The sequence below is a fragment of the Tyto alba genome, unplaced genomic scaffold (assembly GCF_018691265.1).
Source record: "Tyto alba isolate M040663 unplaced genomic scaffold, T.alba_DEE_v4.0 Super-Scaffold_47, whole genome shotgun sequence".
Classification (NCBI taxonomy): Eukaryota; Metazoa; Chordata; class Aves; order Strigiformes; family Tytonidae; genus Tyto; species Tyto alba.
The window spans coordinates 13,518-35,733 of NW_024881323.1; the positions used below are offsets into that span (position 1 = coordinate 13,518).

General features: G+C 48.2%; 1 protein-coding gene across 11 annotated transcripts; it reads left to right on the forward strand.

The window, feature by feature from the left end:
• The first annotated feature begins 1,802 nt into the window (after positions 1-1,802).
• On the forward strand, positions 1,803-21,494 carry LOC104356720 (secretogranin-1). 11 transcript variants are annotated; one of them, XM_033002923.2, is made up of 7 exons: positions 1,803-1,855; positions 9,006-9,133; positions 15,078-15,121; positions 16,230-16,307; positions 16,421-16,514; positions 18,203-19,941; positions 21,077-21,494. In XM_033002923.2, the coding sequence occupies exons 1-7, from the start codon at positions 1,818-1,820 to the stop codon at positions 21,158-21,160; spliced, it is 2,205 nt and encodes a 734-aa protein (XP_032858814.2). In that variant the 5' UTR covers positions 1,803-1,817; the 3' UTR covers positions 21,161-21,494. The 11 variants fall into 11 exon arrangements, with proteins under 11 accessions (XP_032858814.2, XP_032858819.2, XP_032858827.2 ...); XM_033002936.2 differs by lacking the exon at positions 1,803-1,855 and adding an exon at positions 8,230-8,267; XM_033002928.2 differs by lacking the exon at positions 16,230-16,307.
• Positions 21,495-22,216: the final 722 nt, after the last annotated feature.

The window sequence follows — 22,216 nt, forward strand, 5'->3', positions numbered from 1 at the left end:
TGGATCTATAGGGGAGTTGCTTTGGTTTGTATTTTGTGGTGCCCTTTTTTGTGATCTGAGTTCTCACTTCAGTAAGGAAAGGTTGGTCTTAGTTTTGAGACTTGTTGGTGCTGGAAGCAGAAAGAGGCACCCGTGAGCCGAGTACCACATGGAGGGATGAGAAATGTGCGTGTGTAGACAAGTCCCATCTCTGGATTTCTGTCTCAGCGAGTGTTAATGCTGGTTGCCTGATGTTCAAGAATAAACTTGTTGCATGTGAATTACTGGGGGGAAAAAAAGAAAAACCTGGGATGAGGAAACACAGACTGTGGCTAAAGGCTGTTTTGAAGGCTAGGGGGGCTCTTTTCAGAGGTGGCAGTGAATCGGGATCAAAATGCAATGCTGGACAAGGGTCAGACTGATTTCTGGGCCCCTTCCTCCTGTTCCTGCTACCATGGGGTGCCTCTGCAGCGCTAGTGCTTGATGAGAGGAGACGGTGTCAGCGCCCAGCCTGCCATGAGGAGAAAGAAACTAAGCCAATTAAGTGCAGATGTTTTTTGTTCAGCATTACTGTGCAGCAGGCACCCTCAACAGCCTTGCTCTCGGGTTCTCCTCAGAGTTGCTCAGCCTGGGTGGGACAGTCACCCATGCACACGTCCCATCCAGCATTGGATGTGCCTAACTTTGAATGGAGGTGTCCTCTTCACTTTGTTCCCGGTGCAGGTTTGCCCCACTTGGCCTGTTTTAGCTGAAATAGCCCCCCTAAAGCAGCCACCCAACACAGGGCTGCATGGAGGAGGAGGCATGTGGGAACTGGCTCTTCTCAAAGCCAGGGCATGACACTTTGCAGGCTCAGTATGCCTCGCATGAGAGCTGGTGAAGCCACTATGGCTTGCTCTTGCCCATGTCCAGGGTAGCAGAATCTCTTTCAGGGTCACTTTTTCTGCTTTTCCTGCTTGCATCACCTCTCTGCCCCCAGGGTTACCACTGGATGCTGGGCCTGCCATCAGGGCTTGCAGCAGCATATCTCTGTTTTGTTTTTGTTGGTTTTTTTTTTTGGTTCCCAGAGTGTTTAAAATGCTTTCTGCTCAGCCTTTCAAAACGTCACATGGAGTGGCTGGACTGAGTCACTCCCAAGGGCCTCCTGTCTGAGTGTAGTTAACACCAGCTGCTAGCAGAAAGACTGAGGAAACCCTGGAGCATCGCTTAAGGCTGAGATACGGGCCGAGCCCAAGGGAGCAGGTATGGCTGCTTGTTGGGAATTCAGAGAGATTGTGCCAAAGGGAATGTCCCACACAGGCTTTTTCAAGAGGTGGGCCTGAAGACAAGGTAGTCCTCAAGGTGCTAAGGGCCCTGGGGAGATCTGGCACCACCCCCTTCCCATGGGAGCCTGGCTCCCAACTGGTCAAGGCCACCTTTGCAAGGTCTGGAGAGGGAAGGTTCCCACATTAGTACCCCTGGATAACAGGTCACATCTCTTGGCATCTGCTGGTTTCCACCTTGCGAGGACATTTAATCTTGAAAGAACTTTTTTCTATATTCCCTGGCAGGCTGTGTGCTGACTTTATGTCCCTGGCAGGGGGCCTGCAACACATTACAAGGGTTTTTGGCTGGAAAGCTGCAGAGGCAGTTGTGTGTGATGGGATTTGGAACGTCAGCGAAGATGCCCATTGCTCTCTGCCTGGTCCTGCCCGTAGGTGCCAGCTGCAGTGATCCTCCGCTGCTCGCAGTAGGTGCTGCTCCTTGGAAATTGGTGCTTTTCCAGGGAGCCCAACAGGAACCCAGTATCTGCTCTCTGGCAGCCACAAAGCCATAAACTTCTCATCAAGACCAGCTGGATGGATGTGATGGTGAATGAGCACCAGGCAGTGTGGAGGTGAGTTCCTGCCAGACCGGGCTCCTTGATCTGACCAAGGAGAGGTCTCTGGAGAAGGGACAGAGCGGTGGCCCTGGTGTGGAGCCGGAGGATGTGTAGCATCTGTGCTTGGAGCTTTGATATGCCAGTGCTGCCTGGCTTGTTTGTACAGAGATGGCAAAGCCAGAAGGTTTGTGACCATCTCTGTTTAAAGAGAAGGACCCAACGGAATGCCTCCCTGAGGGAAGGACAATTAAGTAAGTCAGCTCATGTCCATCCTCCCAGCCAGTCACTCAGCACTTATCCTGTCAGCCCGTTCGTACTTGGCTTCACAAAGCTCCAGACTGCACCATGGCCAACCAAAACGGTTGGGACAAGAGGGAGGGAGGTGGAGACAGAGCACTGGAGCAGGTGGATGGCCAGGCTGGGATTCAGGAACAAGCTGGGATCCCTGGGGAGAAAGGGGACACGTTCAGAATCATTGAATTCATGTGTCAGTTCTCTCTCTCGCAGAGTAGACTGGGCTATTCCACTCTGAAAAGATTCTGATTATCCTTGAAAGGGTGTTTTCTCGGTATTGCAGGGTTGGAGGGAAGATTTAGATCGCATTTGAAAACCTTTGCTTTTGGGGAGCCAAACTCTGGGCACTCCTCCTGCAAGAAGCGGTTACTGCCACTTGGCTTGCAGACCCGCTATCCCTTGGGTTTTTTCCCACTGATGATTCTCACTCCCAGCTGCTCATTCCCACTGACTTCACATGTTACGGTGGCTGCGTTTCTAGAGCCAGGGCGGATTGCTGTCCTGGCTGGCGTGCTGCAGTGGCAGGGAGGGTGTTTTGCAAAACATCAAGTCAGTGCTGAAATGCGGTCCCTCTGTTTCCTCTGCCTGGCTGTCGGGGTGAGTTATCTGATGACCCTGGAGTCGTAACTGGGGGGGGGCAGATGAAAGTAGAAAAAACCTCAGGAGTGGAAGGATTGTGCTGCCCAGTGAACAGGGCGGGGGTTGTGTGAGAGGAAGGCAACATCCCTGACAGGCCCTACTTTGTCTGTACGGCCTTTTGCAGGGGAATTATAACTATCATATGCCACTGGAAAATTGTCCCTACATCACAGATATAGGTAGTTATCATCCTACCCAGGAGGGAAAGCCTGAAAACTCACGCATTTACAGCAAAGCCTAAAATGACAGGCCACAGATATGATCTCTGGTCCTGGCTCTCAGCTGGTATTGTTTGAATGTAGTCTCTGAAGTTGATGGAACTAGACAAATTTATGCTGATAGAGTATCTGCCAGGTATTTTCAGTTCCCAAGGCTGCCTTTAAACTTAAGCCTCTTAAGCCTTTTTTTATAAGCACGCAGCATTTCACACAGAGAGCCTAAAGGTCTTAAAATCAGGGTATGCAAAAGAAGAAAAAGATTTTCTACTGGGAAGAGATCTTAGCAAAAACTCCTCTTGCATTTTGCAGGTTTTGCTCTCTCTTTCATAGTGTGGTTTTGCAGCTGGGTTTCTGTTTTTAGTGCCAGTGGCGATCAAAAAGAGGTGATTGAAAATTTGTTTGGTGATTCCTTCTGCTGTGTGAGTACTGGTTTCATGAAATAGGTCTCTCAACGCTGTGTTTTCGGTCTGGAATTATGTGCAAAGTCATAATGGGATTTTTTTTTTTTTCAATACATGCATTGTTCAGCAATAAAGTTTCCTTTGAAATCGTTACGGTCTGTTGCTGAAATCTATATATTTTTATCTTACAAAATTGAAACTTGCCTCTGAAATTTCCATGACACTATCAACCACAGAACAATATTGTTCTTACCAAATGGAACCCTTGCTGAGTGTCAAAGTGCTATAAATATTTAAAGAAATTAATTACTAAGCAAGCCAGACTAGTGCCTCAGTCTGTAAATATTAAATGGAAAATACACAGTTGACAAAATGCAGGCAGAAACACTGAATGGGGCTGTTTCATTGCCTAAATGAAATTATTTGCAGTGCAGAGGCAACTATAAAAGTCGTTTTTGCTTAATGACAGGCAGCACTCAAAATACAAGGGCTTAAGTCAGCATTTTGCTTGCTGAAAGAAATTTCCATCCTGTTTTACAGTCCTCTGCACAAGCCCCAAACTTCTTCACCAGTGAGGTTACCAGCATGGTTAATTGCATACTTTAAAAAAAAATGTTGGGGGGGATTGAGTGGAGGTTGGGCAGGGTTTATTTTGGGGGGGCTGGGGGCCTAGGTGTGCAGCTCCACTGTGCCCTGGCTGGAGGGTGAGATGCCCCGTAGCTCTCTGGGCATCAGCTGCCTGGGAGTTCCAGTTCTGCAGTGATGCTGAGCATCCAAACACTGGGCCAGGGAGACATGCTTTTGGGGGCTGCTCATTTTTCAGGACTTGTCTCTGGTGAGGAGGGTGTTGGAGTGCTGCTATTTCCCCCCCTTGCAGAGGAGGAGGAGGAGGAGGAGGAGGCATCTGGGGCTGCGGAGGTTGCTTCTGTAATTTCATTACAGCTTAGGCTGGGAGAGGATTTAGTCATAGCCAAATTCATAAAGCCATGAGTAATCATGTAAGGGCTTTTTGAGCTCCTGTGGATCTAAAGCTGCAGTTTAGCTTGATGATCAGTTCATCTGGAGTGGCAGGTTTTGACTGGGACGCCAGCACATCATTTTCTGACAGCAAATCAGGAATTTATACCAAGGTGAAAAGTGGCAGCACAGACAAGGAGAAGAGACTTGTGACTGAAAATCCCAGCGGTGCAACAGTATTAGGCAAATTCTGACTTTCTCTTGTAGGAGGGCAGAAAACTTGCTTGTTGTTTCACATCAGTGTCATCTTTCCCGTGGATGCCATACCGATGTAACTTAGCAAGAGCTAAGTTGCATTTTCTGCCTGGGGCAAGCAAGGTCCGCAAGTTGCTGTCAGGGAAGGACCTAGGAAGTGGCACTTGATAGTGGTAATCATGCTGACAGCGCAGTATGGGAAAATTGTCCTTTGTTCCATAGGCCCCAAAGTCTGCTTTTTATTTATGTATTTATTTTTGTATTGTGGCATGTTGTGGTTTGGGCCTGATCGGCAACCAACCCCCGCAGCTAATCACCCTCCCTTCCCCCTCCCTACCTGGGAATGGGGGAGGGGATTAGAGGGGTGAAAGGAGACTCGCAGGCTGAGATAAGAACAGTTTAATAATGGCAATAAAACGAGAACAATAACGATGATGGGGGGAAAACAAAAAGAAATATATAAACAGGCAATGTCCAGCGTGATTGCTCACCACCCGCTGACCAATCCCCAGCCCGTTCCCGGCCAGCGACCCCGAGATACCAAGATCCCGCAATCGCAATCCTGGAAGCGAGCGAGCGAGAGAGAGAGAGCTCCTTCCCAACCACCCCTCCTCTATACAGTGAGCATGAGGTTCCATGGTGTGGAATATTTCACTGGCCAGTTTGGGTCAGGTGCTCTGGCCGTGCTCCCTCCCTGCTCCCTGTGCCCTTGCGCACGGGCAGGACATGGGGAGTCGGAGAGTCCTTGAAGTCTCGGTAGCAGCTGAAAACATCAGTGTGCTGTCAGCATTCTTCCCATACCAAACCCAAAGCTAAATCCAAAACACAGCACTCGTCTAGTCCCTGAAAAGGAATATTAACTCTATTTCAGCCCAAACTAAGACATGGCATAATGTAGTTTTCTCCCATATGAGCTGACAAACACCGAGAGAGGAATGGCGGCGGGGAGATAGGTGTGTGTGGGTGGCATGTGTGAAGATGTTCCTGTGGAAAACCTGGGATGTGGAGGAAATGGTTGTGTTTAGACTTGGTCTTCCCGCTCTCGCTTACCTGTGTTTTGGGTTTGGCTTGGTTTTGCTTTTTTTTTTTTTTTTTTTTTAAATTCTGGTGATATCTTTACATAGGCCCTGAAGGTTTGTATCAGCTGGCATAGGGCTTTTTCCATAAGACCATAGCAGAGTCTGTGCATATATTTTCAATAACCCTTAACAATTATGACATGTCATATAGGCATATTTTAGAACTCTTTTCAGTTTGGCCATATAACATTTGAACTTGTTTCTGTGGTATAGATGTGTATCACTGGAGAGCTGGAGTTAGAAGGATCCTGCGTGGAAGAGGGTTACAAGTGAGCAAAATCTTTTTTTAAAGAAGACCGAGAAAGGCAATTCAAGAAGAGTCAGCCTGAACTCTTACGGTTTTCTTGGTTCTGAAATAGAAGTAACCTGTAGATTCTTTAGATTTTCTTTGAAGAAAGTCTTTGAGACTAAAGAGTATCAGTTGGTTTCTAGCAGTTTCTGTACTGCCTAAGAGCACATGGCATGAACAAAACCCCACTGTGTGAGGTACTGTAGAACTATAGAAAGTAAAAAAAGATAGTTGCCCACACTGCAGAAATTACACATCTGTACCACACAGGGTCTCTTCACAGCTCCTCTGTCTCTCAACTGGAGCTCAGTTTGCTGGCCAGTTCATTGATACCATGCACTAAGGCCACGGGCAGTTCAACTTTCAGGGGAAGAACAACCTGAAAATATTTCAGTGGAGGCAAAATATGTGCATTTTAGTTTTAAATTGGAATCTGGTTATTGTGTAAATACAGAATTAAATGGTTTTATATCTTGGTGGATTCAGGCAATTTGCATCCTGTGGACTCAGTTCTGCTGGGAGGGTGCATTTTTTATCACTATTGGGTTTTGGATGACAGAGAGGCTAAACCGAAATATGCAGACTGACCACCCATTACAAGTCACAAACTGTACCAGCCCAATCTGCCCAAGCACGGGCTGCTGCAAGGTGTGCTTAGAAGCATTTTGGCTTAGCTAATAGCAGTATCATTTAATTTCCCATGGATTCAGCTCAAGCAGACACTGTTTCTGATACCTCTGTCCCTGTTGTTTGTCAGATCCTCCTGTAACTCCACAAGCAAGCTCTATTCTTCAGCATCACTGCAGGTGTCTGGTACAGGATAAATAGTCTTTGCTCAATAAGAAGGAGGAGGTCTGAGTGTGGTCCTGGCTGCTGCACCTCACAGAAGTTGGAGGCGTGCAAAGATTTTAGGGTGTATATGGGCATATGCACCCCTTAAAAGTTTTTCCTTCTGCTTTGCCAGCAGCACAGACAAGATCCAGCTGAGCACTGGCCTGTTCCCTCTCCAGTGGACATGCCTGATGGATTTTAGCTCCTCTGAAGTCCATCACCATACAAACAAAGTGATGAGCTGGGCACCAGATCCTGCCTCACTGTAGAGCTACTAAGAATGAAATTCCTGTGGCATTGTTCAGCTACATGTTGCACCAGCTCTAAGACACTGTAACAGTTGGTATTAGTGAGTTATGGGTAAATATATATACAGTAACATATAGTGACAGCAAAGCCTAAGCATTTGTCCAACTCTGTTACTGTTATGCTGCAACCAGCATTGCCTATGCATGAGACCTCTGAAAGGATTTTTGCGGCCATTCGTGAAGCTGGAAGGACGGTGTCCCTTGAGGTGCTGGCTTTTCAGATTTGATTGGTGTTTTTCTCCAGATCCATCCCCTTAGCACCTTCTGAATGGAAGAGATGACTTTGTTCATGAAACGGGCTGCAGGATTTTCATTCCATGAAAACTAATTGGCAGCTAAGAATGAAGGTAATCCCACTAGCACATCTAATTAGGGGAGAGCAATACTTATATTCCCCAAGCAGTCTCCTCTCGGCTTAGAAGGAGCTCAGACACGTAAACTCGCTTGTCATCATTTGAAGTTCTAGCTTCTAGCATGAGCCAAACATTTTTTTTTTTTTTAAGTGTTTGTATTTGAGAGAATCCAGCAGGATAAATACTGTTTATTCATAGAGCGATAGATTGTCACAACATTATGAAGCGTGTACATCACTGCAATTGAAGTTCTGACACATCTGAGAAGGGAGGTTGGGGTGTGCCACTCACAACCGATGGAGTGAAATATGCCATTGCCTGCTGTAATCCTGATTTAATGCAGTCACATCTCTTTCCTAATCTGAGAGGAAGCTTGTGCCAGCTGATACCTGGCTGTAAAAGTCCATGTGAAGCAACATTGCTTTGAAAACACAGGCTGACTTAATTTAACTGTGGGCAAGGTGCTTGGATTCTCTGTGTCTGGTTTTCCAGCACTGGCAGAAGAGTCTGTGGGATCATGTTTTGAAATCCTAGGCTTGGGTGCTGAAGATGGAGTTAGGTATGTACTCCATTCAGTACTGCCCTTGCTCCTGGCACAGACCTCTTGGGTGATGGTTCTGTAAAACTGGCAAATCTTCATAACCCGGATTCTGATCAATTCTGAATACATTAACATGTGCTCCCGTGTGGACCCTGATACAACTGATGGCAAAACATGCCCCGACAGTGCTTTAACATCTTCTCTTACCAACGGCAAATACAGAACTTCTGGATTCTTTGGGATCAGCCCACACAGTGCTAAGGTGAGGGAGCGTTTCAGAGAAATCCTGTGAATCCTATAAATCCTATAAATAAACCAACCAGCACAGAGGAAACAGCCATTGAGGCCTCGGTGATTGCTGCTGCAGTGCAAAGGATGGATTAAAAGCCACATGGGGCGGGAGTGTGGGACTGCTTAATCTCAGCTGTCTGTTCTGCAGCAAGAGGGCTCCTGTAGTGGTGGTTATACCGACTCTCAACAGGACTTGTGCGATACAGCTACTTAGTACAAATGCCTCATAGATACTAAAATAGCCTGCTATTTTTATTCAGCACTTCTGTATCAGTTGCCCCTTTTGGCAGTCGTGTCCAAGATAAGTATAGCCAAGCAAATGCTGGAGTGAAGCAGTTACACGAGGATAACCGGAGTGCTATTTGTACACCTGGGGAAGCAGAGAATGCTTAAAAGGCAAATGTTTCACCTAAAGTTCTTTCTCGTGACCAGCTGAGGAGGTTGAGGCCAGGCTGAATCCTCACACAGACAGGGAGGACATGGAGCACCTGGAGCCAGTGAAATTGTTCTTTTGAATAGTCTTTTGAATCAGGTTCTCCACTTCCCACAGTCAAGGATGGTGATTTCCAAAGAAGCATCTGCCCATGGAGATGGGGCTTGTATAGGCGATACGAGACTGACATGAAGGAGAGGGAGGTTGAAGAAGCAGAGAAGATGCTGCAGTGTTAATTTGCTTTTCATGGTGGCCATGGGTTCTTTTATTTTTCAGAAACTTATCTGAATGCAAGGTGAACAAGGTATCTGGCTTTGCCTTCTGGAGTTCGAGGCTGTCCTCTGAAACAAGCTTTGAATGGAGCTCAGGTTCCTGGCTCCCTTTATGCACAGATGGAGCTGCATGTGAGTTTTACTGGAGTGTTGTGTCCTTGTGTCCTGTTTTATATGTTTAAAGGCTTTATGTTTATAGCAGCCTGGCATTGTTAAGACACAACGTAATAGTCACTACACAGAATGGTAATAGAGATAACTGCCATTTTGATGGGTAGATCCATTGTCCTCCACCAACACTGGCAATTAGAGGGCCACCTGCTTAGTGCTGAAAACAAACAAAAAAGAACAACTGAAAAATACACATAATTTGGAGATGGCCCTCTAAGAGTTAATTAAAGGAAAAGCAAAACAAGTCCTAGTCTTACGATGTCTTTGCCTGGCTCTGATGGGAACTGGGAGAAGCATTTAGACTTGCTCTGTGGAATGCTCAGCTTGTCATTTGTGCTTTCCAGTCCATCAAGGACTAACTGGGACAGTGGGGGGCTGTTTAAGAAAATTATGTAAAGCTTGATCTCTGTAGGTTTGCTCTGGCTCCCTAAGAGCATCATCACAGTAAGTAAGAGGTTTGCCTGTGGAGATGGACGCGAGGAGCCGTGATTTCCCCAGTAAAACATATGAGGAACACTGCGTGACATTCACTCACCAGACAACCTAAGTACAGGGACCACTTTTCACTCGTTCTCTGGTTCTGGGTTTGCCGTGTGTGGGGCAAACCTATTTGAGTAGAAGGGGCAGCAACCTCGCAGTGAAGAAAAGTCTGTAAAGGCTTTAACGGGGAAGGGATGTGGAAACGCAGCGGTGATTTCTTGTGAAAGCTGTGCCAGAGGGATGGATTACCGCACCTCCTCCCTGTAGGTAGGGGCTCAGCATCCTTTGACTGTGGGAAAGACCTGAGGATGATACCTCATCCTCTGAGCTGGAGAAAGCGGCAGGGAGACCCTGCTTTTCTCCTTTTCTGAAGGGATGGCGGGGCGGCGGAGCGGGGGCTGTAAAGGGGTATTAGGAATATTAAGCGGGGAGGGGAGGAGGAAGAAGAGATGCGGTGGTTGCAAAGGAAGGGGAAATGAGTTCAGCTTTCCCAGCCGGGGAGAAATGTCCCCCCACGCTGGCGAGCCGAGGGGTTGGAGAGGGGGGCGAGGTGGCGGGATGGGGGTCCCGCGGCTGCCGGGGGTGAGGGCGAGGCGGGAGGAGGGGAGGGGGGGGGGCGGTGGCGGCACCGCCCCCGGGGGCTCGGAGTGACGCAGGCTCCCGGAGGGGCCCCCCGCCCGTCTCCTCCGCCCCCGCTCCCCCCCTTTAAATAGCGGCGAGCCGAGCCGAGCCGAGCGGAGCGGAGCCGAGCGGAGCCGAGCCGAGCGGAGCGGAGCGGAGCCGAGCCGAGCCGAGCCGAGCCGAGCCGAGCATGGGGCCGCTGGCGCTGCTCGGCCCCCTGGGCGCCGCCGCCCTGGCAGGTGAGCGGGGGCGCGAGCGCGGACCGTCGGGCTCCGTCAGCGGCGGGTCCGGCGGAGCCCGCCCTCGCCGTGAGGGAAAGGCGGGTAGAACCCCCCCCACCACCACCACCCGGGGGGGGACGGTTTAGCGGGGAGTGGGGTGAGGTTTTGCCTCTGAAAAGAGGTGGGAGCCCCCTCCTTTCCGCCCCCCCCCCGCGCGCTCTCGGAGGGGTGACGCCATCAGCGGGTGCGTGACGTCACGCCCAGCCCGCTCCGCGTCACCCCGCGGTCGCCCCTGCGAGGGGAGGTGAGGTAAGGCCCGGGGTTTGGGGAAAGGGCGCGGGGGGGTCCGCCCGGAGCCGTACCGGCCTCAGCCCTCACGCTGCGCCGGGGCCACCCGCCTCCTGCTCATTTTATTTTTCTCCTCCAGAGCGGTTTCTTTCCACACAGACTCCTCGGTGTCATCTTATTCGAGCGGTGCTGGTAGCTTGTTGCCAGCTGGTTCTCCATACTTGGAGGTGGTTGTGAAGTAGCAGGTCTGTGGCTTTAGCGTAACGGAAAATCTTTTTTTGGCATGCGGCGTTAAATATTAAAACCACACTGTGAAATGAGGATTAAACGCACTAGGATGAGGTGATCGCTTGCCTTTACAGCTTTTTATGCGTGCTACATCATTTCTTGCACGAATTGGTGTCATTCTGGGTTGACTATATTTGGCTTTAGGTATGTTAGAGGTCTCCACACGGAAACGCTTCTGGGACTTGTACAGAAACTCATATAATGAAGTCGACTACCTTCAAGTGCCTTTATAATAATCACAGGGGAGGGTGGAAGATGGGGGGAGAGACCCCAGCCCAGAGAAGCTCACCAGGCTTATTTCACAGATATCGTGGGGATTTTTTACCACATATTTTTTCCCGTTCACGCCATCAAATCGGTAAGGTACTTCTTTATGTCCTTTTTGGCTATTTTGCTTTCAAATGTTAGCCAGAATCTATGAACTAAGGAGTTTGGGGCTGGAAATCAGTGAAACATTAACTTCAAGAACTCTCTAGTGCTCCTTCTGCAAATCAGTGTGCCAGTTTCCATGATCTTTCCTAGGGAGGGTTTTTGCTGGCATTTTGATGAGCAATGGCACTGCATTGAGTCATCGGCTTTAATGAAACAAAGCCATGTGGGGGTTTCATCAGGGACCCACCAAAGGATCCGTCCCAGTCTTGGAGATGTAAGCAAAAGCCACGTGAATTTGTCCTGCATTTCTCATCCTTTTTTTGGTGATCTTCATCAGCTCTTAGCACTTCAGCAAAACCAAATAAACTGATCGTAACTGCCTAGGCAGATTTGGTTTGGGGAGGGGAAACCAACCCAGACCTCTGCTTTGCTTCATGGGTCTGTGATCTGATTTTTCTGCACGGGCAGGGGAAGGGTTTCCATCTCAGTGTGCGCTCTGCCTTTGTGTCTGCTGCGAAACCCCACGGTTGTACCGTCTGCTGTGTCCCCACCAGCCTGGTGGGTGGTTGCCCTGCCACCCGCCTGTGTCAGCAGTGCTGGGGCGATGGCTTCACCCCTCCTGCGCGCATGTAGAGAGGAAGGCAGAGGTGTTGGCCAGCTGTTCCCAGCTGGCAGGTGGCCCCGAGGGGGCTCTTGCCACCTGGCATGGGCTGGCGTGGCCAGCACCGGTGTAGCGTGGGGCGTGCTGCCTCCCCATGGGCTTCCTATCTGAGCTCTGGCAGAGCTGCTGCCTCAATATATTTTTTTCAGGCTCTGTGATGGATTGGATACTTGTTTCTCCAGGCAGGTTAATATGACAGGTGTCTAATACCATTTGCTTCATCTGACATTGTTATGATAGCCTAATGCTTCCTTTTTTGTGCATGTCAGCTTTCATCATTAACCAAGCACTTGCTTAATGGTCATTAATCTATCTGTAAATCAGTTTGGAAAGACAGAAGCTTTAGAATGAGAGGGGCCAAGGCAGTGAGTACAACCTGACTTTATATTCCTGCAGCCCTGACATAGTGCTCAAGAGGTGGCCCAAAGTTGGCATCTCTAATATCAAAAGATGCTCTGAAATGTGTCTGTTCTGTGCTTTATCAGCTGGGTGTAACTCACAGGAGATCTGTCGTGGCAGCATCACTAAAAGAATAAAATCAGATGTTTGCCCTTGTGCGTGTCATCATTTCTCATGGGCTGGAGGACCAGAGGAGCCTTGTCAAGAAGAGGCAATGAAGTGGGTCATCCCCTCTGCTTACATGTAGGTGGTGACTGTGAGCAGCTCTTGCCGTAAGAGCAGCATCTCCACCCCCCCACCCCCCCCCCCCGCCGTGGGGTTGGGAAAGTGTCCTTTTAGTGGATAACACATTTTTTTTAGTAGAAGGGACTTTGCTGCCAGCCTCTGTCCCCATGTGTACATCTGTCCTTACCCTCTGTGCTCAGATGGAGGATGCAGGCAGGTTAGGCTGCAGCGGCGTCAGCTCTGTGCGGTGTGGTAGTTACTTGCATATTAGGTTAGTAAATAAAGTAACCTAAAGCCTGGCTCAGTCAGCATTGAACGCAAAAGATGGGGGAGAGGGTTGGCTCTGTATAGCACCATCTCCTCCGCACACCACCTGGCGTTCTGGGGAAGTGATGGGGTAGGGCTGTAGTGCTATTTTAGGGGAATCCCTTCTGTGCTATCCTCATGTGGGTTCCCTTCTCTGCTCGCAGTTGTATACGCAGAGAAGAGGCGGGGGCTGGAGGAGCACATTCCTACACGTGTTTGGGGGAGCAAAAATAAAGGACAGTAGAAATACCAAGAGAGTTATTATTGTACTGTGTTCAGTTATTACACACAGAGTCAGTGCTCCAGGAGATGTCAGCTTCCCCTGCGCACTCAGAAAAGAAGCAAGGTTTTGCTGCTTTCAGTAGTGCAAGGTGACATGCTCCTGTCTGCTCTGCAGGAAACTTCCTTGGGGCAGTGTTAGTTTTCCTGACACTATAAGGCAAACCGACCCCTTTCATCTCCATCATCTGCTTTGTGTTCATCTGCTACAGAAGGTCTCTCACTGTCCCAACCAAGCAGTATTGCAGAGAGGGTGATAGGTGTATTTAAGATTATCCCGACTTGTGTAAGAACTTCAGAGCTGTACATCTGTGTACTGTGATTTCGTACCATGCGGTAAGTCTTGCTTCTGTGTACTTGGGTGTGGCGGGCAGCCTTGCTTAACTTCACTTCTGCAAATCTCAAGGTGGATGAGAATTGCCATGGTTTATTAATAACGCGCAGCAGCCAAGCTCATTAACCAGCTGGAGACATACTGCAGCAGTGATGGTGAAGTAAAGCAGCATGGAGGTTTCATTTACAACAGCTTATTTCCCAAAGCGAATCACAGAATGGTTTGGGTTGGAAGGGACCTTAAAGCTCATCCAGTTCCAGCCCCCCTGCCCCGGGCAGGGCCCCCTTCCCCCAGCCCAGGGTGCTCCCAGCCCCGTCCAACCTGGCCTTGAACCCTTCCAGGGAGGGGGCACCCACAGCTGCTCTGGGCACCCTGGGCCAGCGCCTCACCTCCGGCACAGGGGAGAATTTCTGCCTTAGATCTCATCTAAATTTACCATCTTTCAGTTTAAAGCCATTATCCCTCGTCCCATCCCCACCCCCTGATCCAGAGTCCCCCCCCACCTCTCCTGTCCCCCTTTTAAGCCCTGGGAGGCCACTCTCAGGTCCACCCGGAGCCTTCTCTTCTCCAGGCTGAACCCCCCCAACTCTCTCAGCCCGGCCTCCCAGGGGAGCTGCTCCAGCCCCCCCAGCATCTTCGTGGCCTCCTCCAACCCCACTCGAGCAGGTCCGTGTCCTTCCGATGTTGGGGGCCACAGAGCTGGACACAGGACTCGTTTACCTTGGACCAGGTACAGCAGAACTGGTGCAAGGAGGTGTTAATTACCCAACGTGTCCTCAGGACACAGAGAGAGACAGGTTGTGCCGCTTTGTTCCGGAGTAGTGTTTTCCACTGGGATTTGCTTTTTTTTTTTTGCTTATTTCTTGGGGTGATAATGGACCACTCGGTGAATGGAAGTTTTCCTGTCCCTTCTGGTTTTGTCTTTCCCTCCAGGAGCTGCCTCCTATCCAGGCAAGACAGGATTTCTCCAGTAGGGTTGAGACAGTAGTTGCTTAAAAGCCATGAAGAATGGTCTTCTACTGGGGAGTTGGGGGAGGGGGGAGCCCAGAGCCCCTTTCAGAAGCCAAAAGGTTCTTTGGGTGCAAACAAGCTCTGCTTGTTTCTTGTCTTCTCTCACCACCAAACAGGTACAACTGCATGAAGACCTGACTTGCAGTAAAGCTCCGATCTTGGAATTTAAGCGTTGCTTCCTACTTTTTGGTGTATATTCTTCTTGTGCGAGAAATGTTAACATGCCTCTTCTCTCACGCTAGGCTGCAACTTTACCTTGCTTTTCCAACCTGAATAAGAAAAGATGTAATGCAAAACGTGTCCGCTTTACTGCCAACCCAAAACTCGAGTAATCTCACCAGACCAATTTGATTGAGGACTCCTGTCAGTGATGCTCGTTGCTAGGATTAATAAGTCTGTAATAACTTGTTTTTCTTCCAGGTGTCAGCGCACTTCCATCAGAAAAAGACCATCTTGAAGAAATGGTGAGTAGCTGTATGTCAAAGCAAATTTCAGAAAATATCAGTCTCATGCTTTCCATATTTTGTCTTTAAACTGTCAGGGTAACACTTTGTTTTTCTTAAGGGTAAACTCTTAAGAGATCATCGGTGATGTGGAACTCGAGAGTCCCTTTAGCTGTCAGAAGATACCTGCGTGCATTTTGGTGCATTTGATGAAAATCAAAACTGGCTTCTTGTGTGGTACTTTTGAAACTCTACATTGTACAGCTGCCCGAAAAATTATCTGAAATATTATTTGATAGTGCATGTTATTGGACTGTAAAAAGTGAGATGACCACTTTGAAGAAAGATTAAATATCTACAATCTATTGTAATGGACTTTCTAGTGCAGTCCTCCCATCTCCTGCTTTGGAAAGAGATTCTTTACCTTGTTTGATTAAATAAATGCCATTAGCTGCTCTCAGCACCTGTAACCTGACAGCAGGTCCTCTCCACTGGTTGAGAGTGTGATCATTTCGATTAGTAAACACCTAGTAGTAACTAAAAAACAGTCAATAGACAAGCAGCTATACTTTGTTGTTTTATTGTCTCCTCCCATCCGGCCTCCCAGATTGTACTCCTGATGATCTGAGTGCTTGCTCACAACCAACAACTTCAACTCTTGACCATCATTCTGCATGAATTTGTACAGAAGAGCTACTTTGGTAGCACTTAGGATTAGAGGAGGTTGCGTGACTTTCCCAAATCAATCCATTTCCTCTGCTTCCAGAAGACGATCCAGTTGAATGTGAAGTGCTAAAAGAGGCAGAGCCTACAGCACACACGCATGAAAAAATGTGGAGCATGTTGTTTAGCAGAGGATATAAAGGCAGGTTTGGTTTATTGGCAAACCAGGCAATACTTCTGGTAACACCTTTGTAGCATCCTCATTTAGACAGATCCTACAGGATGATCCTCATCTTTTGAACGTGTGTTGTGCTGGTTGTTTTTTCTGTAGGGTGCTGTTACCACACGTTTGACTCTCCTTTGTACTGAATAGGGCATTTAATATTTTAAAATGTACAAAAGGAGACTGTTACCTATGCAAACAAAGGGGAGATAAAAAGAGCTAATGACTGTCCTCTTCTTACAGGTATGGGAGCGAGGACCAAAGCACTTGTTGCCCAAATGCACAGAAAGTTGTGGTGGAACTGGGGATTACTCAAAACTTGTAAATATTAGCCTGAATATTGATTCTAAACTAGCTTTCTTCACTAACTGGATCAGAAGTAGGATTTCCATTTTTGCCATGAGCATTTTTTTCTCCTATTTTTTTTCTTCTAGGTAACACGGTGCATAGTGGAAGTTCTGTCCAATGCACTATCTAAGCCGAATGCACCACCAATTAATCCCGAATGCAAAGAAATCCTGAAGAAGAGTAAGTACAGCATTATCTGAACTTGTGAAAGGGTTTTGGTAGATGGGTTCTCATTTGCATTCCAGCTGGTGAACTGTTTTTTCAGTCCGTGCGAAACCGGTGCCTCCGAATTTCAGAATTCTGACTTCCTTCTGTTTCATCTGTCTTGCTCGAAGAGCAAACAGCCTGCCCTGGTAACTGTCAGGGATTCTCGGCTGACATACGTGGCTCTTCCACTTAACCCACCCAGCGAGCCTGCGAGAAGTAGACAAAGTCTTTAGGTAGCCTGAGAGGTCAGGAAATGCGAGCAGGTTTGGCCCACATGCTGAATGCGCCCCGGAGGGCAGGAACTGGCTTCGGATAACTGCCGCTGAAATCGGCAAGGCTCCCGTGCTTGGTGGCAGCTGAATCCCTGCCCAGCTCAGGAGAGGGAAGCCAGCCCAGAAGTGATTTGAGTTTGCGGTCCCGATTCCAGAGGTCTGGCTACGCGTGCTGAACGCTCCCCTTGGAGCTGAGCTCATTCCCACAGCGCGGTGCTCAGCTGCCTCGACGTCGGGGCGCACGCCTGCTGGCTGGCTTGATGACTGGCTGTAGGGAAGCGTGGTTCGGCTTGACGCTGTGCCAAACTGCAGAACGCCCATCTTTCTTCCGCCCCGGGATGTTTATTTGATTACAGAACAATAAAAAGGCTCTTGAACTTACCTGCCAGCAAGAGGCAATGAAACCCGTCTGTCTCCTGCTTGTTTATGGAGGGAATAACGCATGGCCCTGGTACGGTCATCAGATGGGGGTGGGTTTGGGTCTTTGGGAATACATGTATTTGTACCTAACTCAGCCCCGAATTTATAGGAGATGCCGAATGCCATCACTCTTCATGCTTTGTTCGTGACACACGAGTTTTTTTTTCTGAAACTAACAATATTTGCCACGTTTTGAAAAATGAAAGAACACTGGAAGGGGACGTTAAGGACCGTATTTTTGCCATTAGACAGATCTCCTCCAAGAATATCAGACAATAAGAAGCTTTTCAGAAATAATGAGCTATTTTTAAATCTGTGCAGCTATTGTCTGAAAACTTTTATGATTTGTGATCTATTTCTGGTGTTACTCAGACAAAAGTGAAGCAGAAATATCTTCACAGAAATATACTGTTACTGATGTGGTCAGTCAGACTTGCATTTAACATTTTGGAAATAGCAGAAGGAGCATGATTTGATTAAACATAACTATTGTAAAGTAACAGATTTCTTTCTCTTTTTTTTTCAGTCAGTTTAGAGCATTCAAAATTCAGTAAGAGCCCTAGATATTTTCAAATAGCTTGAAATAAATGGTTTTCTTCTTTTATGAATAAGCATATATGATGGGTAAAGCCGACATTGAAAGAACCGAACACAACTCCAGATCCCATTGATTTTTAATGGGAATGAGAGTTAATTTAATTGAATGCTAACAATGTGGTCACAAAGAAGAAAGACAAAGAGGAAAAATTATTCCGGAAGTTTCAGTGTAACTTTTAAAATGCCTAATTAAATTAAAATTAGTTAGTGCTTTTCCAGGCAAGCTTAAAAAATATTAGAAAATGACTGATTTTAAAATTAATCCTGTCCAGATCTTCTTGCTACTCTGGGGAAGCCGGGTGTCTATTTAAACTGAAATAACACTTCAGTGGAGAGTTGGATTATTTCATTATGCTGCTTTTGTTATTGTAGGTGGTAGAAATGACAGACAGAGAAGTGAAAGCAAACAACTTGAAGTGAGGCATTTGAAAGAGCCAGCAGAGATCGAAAAACATCATACTGGGAGTGCGGAGAAAGAACAGAGTCAGGCAGAAGAGAAATCTAAAAAGTACATGAGAGGAAGTGATGAGGAGAAACTTACTCAGGGGGAAGGAAGAAGCAAGGAAGAGGAGGATGGACACCACACAGCTATTCAAGAAGAGAGACTTCATACAGAAGAAAAGAAACAGTATCAGGAAATTGGAAGAGAGGAGAAGAGCTACCACAGTGAAGAAGAAAGCAAAGAGAGCAAGCGTCACGATGAAGAGGTGGAGCATGCTGCTCTCAACAAGAAGTCCCACTCTGGGGGCACGAGCACAGAGGAATCCCCTGATGGGAATGATCAGCACCCCACGGGCCACTGGCACTCAGAGGAGGGAATACAGAGCCCTTACAAAAGGATTCGTGAGGGTGAAGAGGGAGAGGCAGAGGAAGAAAGACGTGAAAAATACCACCGCGAGTCTAAGGAACGTGACTTCTCCCACCAGCGAGAGCGTGAAGAATCTGAGGAGGGTGAAGAAACAGAAGAGGAAGAGCAACCCTACAAACCCAAACGTTCTCATGGGAAGCACAGGATGGGTGACTCCTCCGAAGAGAAGAGGGGCCGTGGTGGTGAGGAAGAGGAGCTGACTGAGGAGTCAAACAGGGAGGAGGCCCATCTCTGGGACGAAAGGAGCCACCGTCAGAAACATCTCGAAGGGTCTGAGCAGCAGCGTGAGAGGAGCGGTTACGATGAGGGGCATGGGTCTGAAGAGGCGGAGGACAAGAGGCACACAGACCAGGGAAGCGAGGAGTACAGGGGCAGGTGGCAGCAGAGCGAGGAGGGCAGTGAAGAAGAAAACAGGAGGCATCGCCACAGCGAGGAAAGTAACGAGAAATGGCGTGATGAGAGGAGACGCCATTCTGAGGGAAGGACGTATCTTGGAGGTGGAAGTGAGGAAGAGCTGGACAGGTATCCCAGCGGTGGCAGCAAGGAGAAGCAGCATCGTGCTGGAGGGAGATACCACTCGTGGGACAGTGACAATGAAGGGTCACAGAAAGCGCACGCTCGAGAGCGCAAAGGGCAGGCCAGAAGGCACGACAGCACTGAGGACAGTGCAGAGCAGCAGCGCTACCCTGGCAACAGCGAGGAGGAGGAGGAGGAGGAGGCGGAAACGAAGCCTCAGAGCAGTGATCAGATGGAAGATGAAAATATGGAGGAGGGAAGATATGCAGAGAGGGAAGAGTACGGAAGCCATCTTGCTGCAGAGAATGAGAAGAGAACCACGGCATCCTACAGCCCTTTCTACCCACTGCTGTGGTGGAAAAGCCGGCACGTTGAGAAGAGGGAGAGCACAGGAGGGCAGGTTCCGGAGGGCAAGGAGGAAGGCAGGCCTACCCTGAATGAGAAGAGCCTTTTCCCTGAATATGATGACTACGACTGGTGGGAGAAAAAGCAAATCCTAAGTGTTCTGAACCGTGGACACACCGAGAAGAGGAATGTTGGCAAAATGAACAGATACGATATGAAGAGGCAATACAACAAGATGGATCAGCTCGCACAACTCCTGAATTACAGGAAGAAATCGGCCGAATTCCCAGAGTTGTACAATTCTGGAGAAGACATGAAAAAACGTCACATAATCAGGAATGACAGAAGGAGCCTGAGCCAGAGGCCACTGACAGAAGAGGAGGTATGTGTACAGGTGTTTCTCTGAAAAGCTGGGGGAAGCTGACTTTACACCTACATTTCTAAATCCAGTCCCAGGGCAGCCGGTAAACTCTGCGTGGAAAAACACAAGATTCACACAGAGAGCCAGATCTTTAGCATTTTTAAAAATCTGCTTCCTTTGAATGAATTCAGTGGTACCTTGTAAAGTAAAGACAACGTGCGTCCTCGTTAGCTTCTGTCTGCTGCAGGATGGGAAGAGAAAGGAGATTTTCTTCCTCTTTGGGCCCTACCTCTCCCTCTAGGGTCTTACAGACTAATAACACAAAGACGTGCCTCGCAGCAGGAGTGGAGAGGCAATTAGCAAGCACCACTTGGTCGGTCAGGTTGTTTCAAACGTACGGTTGAAAATTAAGTTGGACATTTGAGTGAAATTCAGCTGGCCGTTACCAGCCGTAACTGTAGAGTAGAACCTGGCTTGCATTTGTAAGCCTGATTCGTGCTTGTAGTTTCCACCTACGTGAATCCTTTTCTTGGTGGACATCCTGTTCTGCTTCCGTGTCCGGGAAAACGGAGTCTGGACGAGGCAGCTGGTTGCTCCTTACGTATGTCACTGTAGCTGTTGCACCGAGCTGGGCTGGGAGCAGCGGAGGCTTAATGCTAATTTATAGAGAGGTTAAACGCCGTTAGGAAGTCATCATAATAAACAAGAATTGGCTGCATAACTTTTTTTCCCCCCTCCTCCAGCATCTGCTAAGGTGGAGGTGGTGTTCTCGCTGCACACTGCTCGCTGTGTGTTGTGAGCCAGGACCGCTGTGATCGTAGGGTTGTAGCCTCTCAGGGTCTCCTTCACCTTGGGCAGAAGTGACTGCGCGCGGCAGCGGGAGGTCACTGCTACCTAACGGTGCTTTGAAGCTAAAAAAGACCAAACTGTAATTAGGGCCCGCTCGCAGCATTTACTTTCCCCAGCCCTAATTGGGTTGAAAGCAGGAAATTGTACAAATCTCCAAAGTGTGTGCTCCTGCCCCCAGCAATCCGCCCAGGGACCAGTCAGTAGCAGGAGACCTCTGCCTCAGGAGCGGTCTTTGCCTCTCATTTTCATGGAACAAAACATTTGCCAACCTTATTTGATGTGTAAAATGCTCTTTATGTTTTCGCAGGAAAAAGAACTGGAAAACCTGGCTGCTATGGATTTGGAGTTGCAGAAAATAGCTGAGAAGTTTAATGACAACAGGAGAGGCTGAAGTTGATCTGCTTTGGCGTTTCAAAGCTAGGTGTAGCCGTACTCCCAATGCCTGTATTTTGTGGTAAATTCACTGCCACTGGATTGTTGTTTGCCCGAAAAACAGGAAATTCTACTTACTGTCCACTATAGTGTAGTGATCTAGACAGCTGAAGATGTCTTTAATTTGCTGTTATGCTATTGGGATCTGAATAGCATGAATTTTGGTATTATAACCTTTCACGCAAGGCAGATATTTTTAATATGCTTGTGAAAATAATTGTGTTTGTGTTCTTCAGAAATACATTTGCCTGAGTTTGAAATAATAAAAACCGTTGATCTTGGACCAAACTTTCTCCTTGCTTATCTGAGTGACTGGCTTATTGCCAAGTAAGCTGTATCAGGTGGATGGACTGTGGACAAAATGTTCACCTGCGGTTCATCGGTATTTTTTAAGTTACGAGGAGCCTATCTGTGCCTTTGATTTGGCAGTTAGCAGGAGCCTGGCTGGTAAGAAGGAATGCCAGTTAGTTTGCTCCGGTAACCCAGAAACACCCTGTGAATGATTTAGTTCTGGAAACGAGTCCTTAAAGAAGCAAAGAGCTTGCAACACCGAATGGACGCTTCATTTGGAAACCACGCGGCGCTTCAGAAGCAGTGCGTTACGCGGTGGATTGGTTTTGCCAATTAATTTAGTCTGAGTAAGTCTCAGTCCCATTGAATTTAATCGCCGAGCGGCCGTTCCTTGCTAAGGTGTTTTGTGCTTACTGCAGGCGGGCAGGCGGTGGTGAGCGCCGCTGCGGAGCCTGCGCCGCACCGGCGTGCTGCTCACCTTGCACGAGGAGTTTCTCGGCGGGCGCGGGGCAGGACGGGCTCCGGGTCACAAACCGTACGATGCCCTACGTCAGCGGTGTGTGGGAGGAGCCCCTGGGTAATTTTACCACACTACGAAGCAGTGAAAGGAATGCTCCTGTCATTGGTTTCAACTACTGCCGGTATCTGGGGTTCAGTTGAACTGAACTGAGCCAAACGTGGTTTTTACAGACTGTTTTACTGCTGTGACAGTGTCTTCGGTTAC